Source organism: Suricata suricatta, chromosome 15 (genome assembly GCF_006229205.1).
Source record: "Suricata suricatta isolate VVHF042 chromosome 15, meerkat_22Aug2017_6uvM2_HiC, whole genome shotgun sequence".
Taxonomy (NCBI): Eukaryota; Metazoa; Chordata; class Mammalia; order Carnivora; family Herpestidae; genus Suricata; species Suricata suricatta.
In genome coordinates, this window is record NC_043714.1 from 49,548,915 (window position 1) to 49,558,296 (window position 9,382).

The 9,382-nt window shown below is 37.8% G+C and overlaps 1 protein-coding gene across 1 annotated transcript in view; it reads right to left on the reverse strand.

The window, feature by feature from the left end:
• The window catches only part of RSPO2 (R-spondin 2), a 141,895-nt gene that overhangs the window by 62,165 nt on the left and 70,348 nt on the right, over positions 1-9,382 (reverse strand). The window contains exon 2 of the mRNA XM_029924006.1: positions 9,192-9,380. Coding sequence (XP_029779866.1) covers positions 9,192-9,380 — 189 coding nt within the window. The remainder of the gene's footprint in view (positions 1-9,191; positions 9,381-9,382) is intronic.

Sequence of the window (9,382 nt, forward strand, 5' to 3'; positions counted from 1 at the left end):
AAAAAAAATCTTCTGTTAAGAATACTGAAAATTACAAAGCCATGTTACAGAGTACAAATTCACAGGGAAGAAAATAATCTAGCTCTCAGGCTATCCCTTTGATATAACTTGGCTTCCAGAATAAAGAGAACGAGTGCTCCAGGACTTTTCTTTAGAGGGTTATGTAATAGGATTAAAGCAGGGTGTGCTCACAACAAAGTGCTCCAGCATCACTGCTATGGAGCAGCACATGAAACACCCATAGGGTGCGGTGAAATAACCATTACTGTCACTGCTGATGGCATCTCGGATGTGGCTTGCCTCTTCAGCTCGTGATGGCTTATCCATACAGGGGTTATTGGTCACAATGATCTATACTAAGACGACTGTGCTGCAGCCACAGAAGGACCACCATGATCTTTCAAAGGTTCAAGTTTAAAATCCTTCAGCAGCTTCCCTTTACTTCCAGGATCAGTTCAAACCCTTGATTTTAAAGCCCAAGATCCCTCTGGCTAGACCTATCCCTCTACTTCCCTAGCCTCATTGCCATGGTACCTTTACCCTAATGGTGTCGAAGTTTCCTTTAAACTCCCCACGCCCTCCCAGCATCCAGATACCTGAGACAACAATTCTTCTCTCGTGGTTCTTATTACATTCATCATAATCCTCCCATCAAATGGGCATCTCGTGAAGAAAACAGAATACATCTTATTCTATCCTGTATCACAGGGCCTTGCAAAGGTGCTTGACGTAACACAGGATGACAGGTGTAGATGCTGAATGACTAACAAATCCACTAAATTTCTATCAGCTTAAAATAAATACTGAAACAGAGTCTACCTTGTACATTTTAAAGCAATAGCGTGATTTTGGTATAAAAGTACTTTCCATTATAAAGAACTCCATTTCCAAGTTAGGTACCAACTGATTACATACGGTGTTGAAGCTCTTATATCTTTTATCTTTCTCTAAGAAACAAAAAGTATGCATATTCCTTAACGGCAAACCAAGCAGAAATGAGCATTGGAGAAAGATTGTATTTTGTAGAAACTAGACTTAAAATACATATAAAGTAACAGATCAATATGAAAATGGTAACTGCCAACAGTATATATTACACGTATGTTTTTCATAGGCTCCTGACAGTTTTTGGATCTAGAAGACTATTCCCCTAGACTGTATTGTGTCATTTGTGTAAGCTTGCAAAGCTAGTTACCACTGGAGCTCAAGTCGGTGCTCAGCTCATTCTAACCCAGTGCTCTTTTAAAGATGTGATTTAAACACAAATCGATTTCTCTCATTAGAAGATAAAACCTAATGTCTTTGATCCCTAGTGGGATTTAAAACAATTAAACTGATGATTTCAGAAAAAAAGTGTCAAAGAAACTTGGAGATTTTTCTATACGTAGCTTTGTAATTGTGCACAGCAGTTTCTTATATTACATTGTTTGTTTTTTAAGGAACAATATGACAAAAGGAATATTCCACCATGTCCAGTGTATTCCACTGTATTTCAGTGTATCTCTGTCACTGGAGTCAACTGTTACTGGATAATTGTGCAACTCTGGGGAGGTTCTTATTTAGAAACCTCAATATGCATCTATTTGGTGATCCGTAAGAGAGAAGAGGCAGAGAGAGCAAGAGAATTGACCAAGCCTCTTTCAAATCTATATATTAATTTGTTTAATTAAGCAAATTTCTACATGTCTGACAGAAGCCTTGTAGGGTTGTGAACACACACACACACACACACACACACACACACTCATTCTGGATGGCCAGTGAAACTATTTATTAACTGAACAAAAAATCCTTTTAAGCACTATTTGAAATCATTGTTATTACTTGTTTTCTTTGGCACAACACATTAAGTTACTCCTTTCTCTTTACCTGAACTGCACCTCCAAAATGATGAGATGGGAGACAGTTCACAATACACCCAATTACATAGAAAAGTAGCACTTAATTATCTTTATCATCAAACTAAAAGAACAATAAAGACAGTGAAAAGGGCTGTCACATGGTGAATAGAAGCCTAACAGTTTGCTCCACTGAACCACTAACTAATCAAGAAATTAGTTTCTTTACCTTTACAAGATTTTAAATGCTAAAGGCAATTTATAGAAATGTCTTCACTAAATATAAAAGTAGTTTCAATTTTTAGCTTATATGTCCCATGAATTTATAAAGGAATCCCTCTTTAGAACAAACCAAGAAGTAGTTCAAGAAATACATAGTGTAGTAAAGAACGTGAGTTGTTACTAGTCAGATACACATTCCTCTTCAACTCCCTGTGCACCTGTCGGTGACTTTGACTGAGCTACTTAACTTCTCTAGGCCCCCTGTTTACTTGCCTCAAATAGTCAGGTATACGCTTGAGCTGTGGAAAAGGTTTAGCCAAAAAGAAAGTACTAAATCAGTGTCTGTTGTTAGTAATAAGTACGTACAAGGTGTCTTTTACAGAAGAGCAGCTAATGTTACGGAGCGTGCTCTCCTCTCAGACCCTGAGCCACCTAGGACTTATATCAATCATTTGGTTTATATGTAGTGAGCACCTTCTAGATGCCAGGCCCCAGGCAATTAAACTGTGGCTCTGTGGAGACCAACGTTGGATACAATCTCCTGAAACTAAAATCAATTGACAAGAATTTTGTTTTATCCTAATCATAGGTGCATCAAAACCTGGCCAGCTCTCCTGCAGGGATGGAATTTCTTAAGAAAGCATAAGAATCAAGAGACTCAGCAGGTGACGAGTTTTCAATGATCTTTTGATAAGGGGACAGCAGGGCCATCCTCACAATTCTTATAAAGAACTATTCTTTAGCCTTATCAAGTTATGGTCAGTTTCTTAACTGACTAGTAGCAGCTCTTTTCTAACAGTGTAAAACCCACTTCAGCTAATGAGACTTTCCCAGCTCACGGTAACCTGTTAAGCAAGAGAACATGTTTTCTGCAGAGCAGCCTATAGGGCAAGGTCCCTCTTTGGGAAAGAAACCAGCTTATGTTCTTCTGTCTCCTTAGTAATCTCTCGAACTCTCCCTCTCTGTTGATATCCTCTTCTTTCTGCCAAAGACGGAGTTTGGAGCTCCCTGGAGAGATTTGAATGCTTACATCTAACTGCCCTTTGGGTACCTTCCTCAGGACATCTCCTACCACCCAGCGCTCCACATGCCCCCGGACACCCATTCTCTATCATAATGGCCTTTCTTGCCAGCACATATGCTCCTTCTCCTATATTCCATACCTTGATAAATTCACCGCCCAACTTCCAAACCAAAATCATAAGAGTAATCTCAGTTTCTCCCTTCACCTCTAAATCAACATCCAATGCATTATTAAGTCCTGTTGATTATTCCTCAATATCTCTCTCCATTCCCATCTCCACTATGTCTACCTTCATTTATTCCTTCAACAAATATTTGTTGAGCCCCACTATGTGTCAACATGGTTCTGGAGATCATAAGCCTGTATTCAAGCCAAATAGGCCTAAATCCCTTCCCTCTTGGGAGCTTACCTTCTAGTGGGAGAAGTGGATAAAACAGATAAGCAAAACCTAAGTATGTTAGCTACCCACAGTGCTGAGAAGAGGAGGTTGAGATAAAGCAGGAAGAAAGGAAACACTGGGAAGGAAACTTAACATTTTAGACAGATTAGCCAGGGAAGGTCTGAGGAGGAAACCTCTATTCTCATTTCATTTTTTAAACCTAGATTATTGGTCTTGCCACCTTCATTGCTGATTTCCCTTTAACTGACATTTCATGCTGTCAAAAGAAAAGTATTTCCTGACCTTATCCTTCCCTTACTTAAAATCCTTCATTGGCTACTTGCGGCTTCAGGAGTCTGTTTAAACTGCCTACTTTAGCACCTAAGATCTGTCAAACTCAGTTCCCCGCCATCTTGACTAGCACCATTTCTGGTTATGCAATGGAGCTGGACTCGATCGCCTACATTTTATGATTTCTTGTGTGTCTCCACACCTTCACATGTACTTTTTCTTTCTTTTTCTCTTACCTAGAATGTATAATCCTTACAATTCTGAAAATGCCCATGGTCATTATAAGGGTCATCTCCCCCATTGCTAAAATCCACCCAACCTTTAGAAAGTGTATTTCACTCAGTTTAGGAAACTTCATCCATCAATTAAAAATACCATGACCTACTCTACATGTTTCTTTGAAAAATAAAATGAGAAAATATATATTTAACAACGTAATTGGTAGCAAACAGAAGCAAATTAGCACCCTTTCTCACACACCACACTGAACTAATTGATTCCTTGTCTGTCCGCTCCATCAGAATAGGGGTTCTCAGCCCCAATGCTACTGACATTTTGGGTCACACAGTTCTTTGTTGAAGGGGGCTGTCCTGTACATTGTATAATGTTTTGCACTATCTATAGTCTATCCACTTGCATCCATTCAACTGTACTAACCAAAAATATCTGCAATCACTACCACATATTCCTTAAAGGGAGAAATTACCCATGATAGAGAGCCACTTCAATATACCATAAGCACCACCAGGGCAGAAACGAATTGTGACCCGTTACTGTATCTATAGGTAACTGGTACAAAATCCAGCATGTAGGAAGTGTTCTATAAATGCATAGAAGAATCACAATCCTGACTTCTAGTACCACAAGTTAAACTATTTTCACCATGTATGTAAATGTATCTATTCTTGTTTTATGACTTCATTCAACATTACATTGTGAGATTTATCTCTGTTGCTGCATATTGAAGTATTTCGTTCATTTCTACTTTTGTCTATGTCCTTTTTTAATATGCTATATGTTTCACCAATGTTCTGTTGTTTAGACATTTGGGTTGTTTCCAACTTAAAGATCTTTATAAAAGATCATGTGTAAACTTTTATATGTGTTTTGGTTACAAGTCAAGATGGTAGTTTTGTTGAGGGAGAAGAGATGGGAGTGATTGGTAAGAGATCTCACAAGCATTCTTGGGGTGCTAACATTTCTCTTGACTTGTATTGCGGTTGCCTATGTTGCCCATTTTGTGATAATTTATTGAACTCTCCCACTTATAATCTTTAAATGAAATATCACAAGAACTTTATATTCAGGTTATCGTTTCATCACTAAGAATAAGACAGTTGTGCAAATAGAAGGGAAAAAGCCAGAGGTTCTGGTTAATACCACATAATGCCAATATTCAGGTGAAAAACAAATGAACTTTATCTTATCAAAGAAAAGCATATTAAACCAAAATAAAAACATTTTTTGTACTTTTTGTCAATGGCACTCATTGTGAGATGCAAGAGAAAATGTACTTTTCCAGAAGCCTATTTAATAATATATATCAAAAGTTCTTACATATGTAATATCGTTATATGTTAATCTTAACTCAATAAAGCTGGAAACATGTTTTTATGTTTTAAAGTTTATCTTATGAAAATCAGACAAGTGTATGAAACCAAAGTGTGTATATGAGAGACTATATGAGAATATTCTTCATATGACTGCTTATATTAGTGAAAAACTAAAAGCAAACTTTTAATAGATAATTAAATATAGTAGGATATATCCACTCAATAGGATATATACAGCCATATTTAATGATATTAACAAAATGTTCATAATCCACTAAGTTAAAACGAATTACAAAATAGAATAAGGGTACATTTGTAAAGGGAGAAAAACAAATATTCATAGGAACTAAAAGTTGAGGGTAGAAGCCAAAATGTTAACTTTTGTTATCTTGGAGTGGTTTTTTTTTTTTTTCTTTTGCCATTTTTAGGGCCTTTGTGCTTTCTAAGCTTTCTATAAAGAATATTTATAACCATCTAAGGAATAAAGTTTTGTGTAAAAGAGTTTTTCAATAAATGAGCAAAAATAGTAAGAGAAATACCACCTAACATCATCAGAGAAAATGGCAGCTCTTACTGTCCTTGGGTGTATATATTTTTCATAGTATGCTTTAAATGGTAACTGAATTGGTTTTTAAAAGCATGTCTGACTTTATAATCTTCATACTGCATGTACCAAGAGGCCAACCCTAGCCAACATTTCAAAAAGCAAGTCTTCCTTCTGAAGAAAGATATTGCTCTGAAATTAAAACCTTACTCTAGCAATTGGAAAACAGATGAGCAAGTTTCACTGCTAGGAATTTTTATAAAGCTATTGTTCCTTGGGGTCTGGGTGGTACAGTCAGCTGAGTGTCCAACTCTTGATTTCAACTCCAGTCATGAGCCTGTTAGGGCCATGAAATTGAGCCCCGTGTGGGGCTCAGTGCTAAGCATGGAGCCGGCTTGGGATTCTCTCTCATCCCCTCTGTCTCTCTCCCCTGCTCCTTCTTTTGCTCTCAAAAAAACAACAAAAAAGATGTTTTTTAAAAAGCTTCTGTTGGGGAGCCTGGTTGGCTCAGTCGGTTAAGCCTCTGACTTTGGCTCAGGGCATGATCTCACAGTTTGTGGGTCTGAGCCCCACATGGGCTCCGTGCTGACAGCTTGGAGCCTGGAGTCTATTTCAGATCCTTTGTCTCCCTCTCTGCTACCCCCTCCACTGCTCACTCATGCGGGCATGTGCTCTCTTTTTCTCTCTCTCAAAAATAAATAAACATTAAAAAAATTGTTTTTAAAGCTGTTGCTTGAAGTATAATTTTCTTCTCTACTGTAGAGCAATAATCTCTTAAGAAAACAAAAAGTGGGTATGATTTCAAATTCTAAGTCTGTAACAGCTTTTCCAATTTAACTGTGTCTTATCCTCTGAATACAATACAAACAACAATGGGATATATACAGAGTATGGGGGGGGGGGGAATCAAGTAGTATGGAAGAACCATAGCCATCCAAAATCACATACTGAGAATTAAGAAATAATTTTCCACTTTCACAGGAATCTTGGTGATAAGCCCTTCCCACTTATACCAGGTAAGTAATGATTTGCTCTAGGTGAGTAAACTGCAACATGGGTTACATTCGCTTACAGTAAGTAGAACCACAGCAAACCCATTCTCACATGTTAATTCTCTTTCCAAGGCTGATTTACAATCACTGCTCTCCTGAGAAAAGGGATAAACTTAACCAGAATGTGCTTGTTAACTCTTACGTACAGGGCAAAGAAGGAAGGAAGATGTGTCTGTGGATACACCATGAAGAATTGCTGAGCTGGCTATCCACCCCAGTGTGCTGGGACAGTCCTGGTTTACCCCAGTGTCCCTGCATGGTTCTCAGCAGCAGCCTCTCTGACTCACCAGTGTCCTAGGGTTGAGTAACACATTACATGGTCAGTGTGCTGTGCATACACTGACTGCGCAGTGCTAGGCCTAGAACTTGGAAGAATTGCCTGGAGCCTCTACACTCTTACCTCATCTTCCTTGTGCATTGATAGTATGGAATAAAAAATGCACAAAAGGGGATGCAAATCCTGCCCCCTCCCACTAGGTGGTCTAATGCAATCTGAACAGGATTCCGTTTCAAGGTAGACCTATCCTTTCATGGAAGTTAAACTATGGCAGATGAATGACTAGATAGCCCCCCAACTGAACAAATTAAGGACAAGGTACATATTTGCAAAAATTAGCCAGTCTGTTAATACAGGTTGGGAGTTCTGTCTCTGCAATTATTAATCCAAACAGTTCCACAAAATAGAAGTAGATACAAATTTTCGCTGAGTCTATGTACTTCTATCTCTGCTAATGGAAAACTATTCACATAGAAACCTTAGGACCAAATTTGATTCTCTCTTTTCACTCTGAAATTAGTTACTATGTCTCCTTGATTCTATTTTTTAAAAGCTCTTGAATTCATTACCCACAAACCCTTCATCAGAACATGATTTTTCATCTGCAACTGTTAGGATAGCCTTCCTCTACTTTCTGTCCTTCTCCATTTCGTCGCTCCCACTGCTGCTAAAATTATCCTTAACAGAGCAACCTCTTCCGCCCTCTCCTGCTCAAAACCTGCAGGTCATATCCAGACTCCTGGGCATGGCATTCAAGCCCTTTGCACTCCAACCCCCCTCTCTTTCCATTCACAGTTCCAACTAGGTCTCCTACTAAGCTCATACGACTCAATGATTCTCTTCCAAAAATAGGGCTGCTCCTCTAGGAGGTGTTCAAAAATGTCTTGGTCCATTTTCACTTGTCACCGTGACTCGCAGGCACAAATAACATTTCATGGGCAGGGACTAAGCATACTAAAGGTTCAGCAATGTCAATTAAATGGCCTTGCCAAAATACCAACTGTATTCCAGATGGGTCTTATTGTTCTCCAGGCACATTCTTTTGACACATGTGTGGTTCTTTCTTTCTAGAATCTATTTAACCTCCCACTATTAGTTCTGCCTTCTTCCAAAATAATATTGTCCTTGGATGATTCAATTCAAACTCTCCTCTTATCTAAAGATCTTGGCTGATTTAATAGCCATGTATACAGTATTAATAGGAGATAATTAAATTGCTGCCCAACACTGCTTGTCTAATATAACAGTGTACTGAATTAAGATTAAACTTTTACCCATTTGTCATTTTGTCATTTCACTCCACGGGTTTTTTCTAATCCTCTCTATGCCTGAACATTTAAGCTCCTTAAAGAAAGGGATGTTCTTTAGCATGTCATTCATTTTTTTAAAATTCCAATTTCTACTCTTTATTTAGAAGTTGAAAATCATTTTTAAGTGGTTTTTGGATTAATAGATAAAAATCACTCTTGCATAGCTATGTACATACAGAATGCCATTCCTTAATACTTTTTATAGTTGTTAAACTTAGAACTCAGAATATTCTAAGATAAACTAAATATTTTAGCTACATCTTTTATCAGTAATGGTGCTTTACAGAACCCTAAATGTATTAAGTTATAGATTAGACTCAATAAGGGATTACAAATTCAGATTTAAAAAAATAGCAAAAGAAGCCATAGACACTGTGGAGACAATGTTCCCAGTATAAAGACTTTTAAATTCCTTGGGGATTTGTTGTTGTTGTGCTAAGTATGCCTTATACAGAGCTGCTTAAAGAAGCTTGTGTTGAAGATGTTTGTTACGCAAAAAATACTTAAATAATCTAAAAATAAAAAGTGCGTATGCAATGTGCTTCTAGACAAAAGATAAAAATGTTTTTAGCCTATCCCACTCCATTTTAAGCTTAGACTATTTCTGTAGCATATTAAAAATAAATTTGTTTTTAGTAAAAATTTTCAACTTCCCCTCAGTTGCATAAACAGTAAATAGTAGACAAAAGGCAACTGCTCACTTGCACATCTGTTCATATCTGGGGCTCGGTGTCCATAGTAGCCGGATGGACAGGAATGCAGGCACTCTCCATACTGGCGCATGCCTTCTCTTCGAAGAAAGAAAAACAACTTCTGTTGGCATCTGCTGCACCCGTTGTCCTTTGAACAAGACAAACAACCCTTGCAAATGGGATTTGATACATAACTAGCT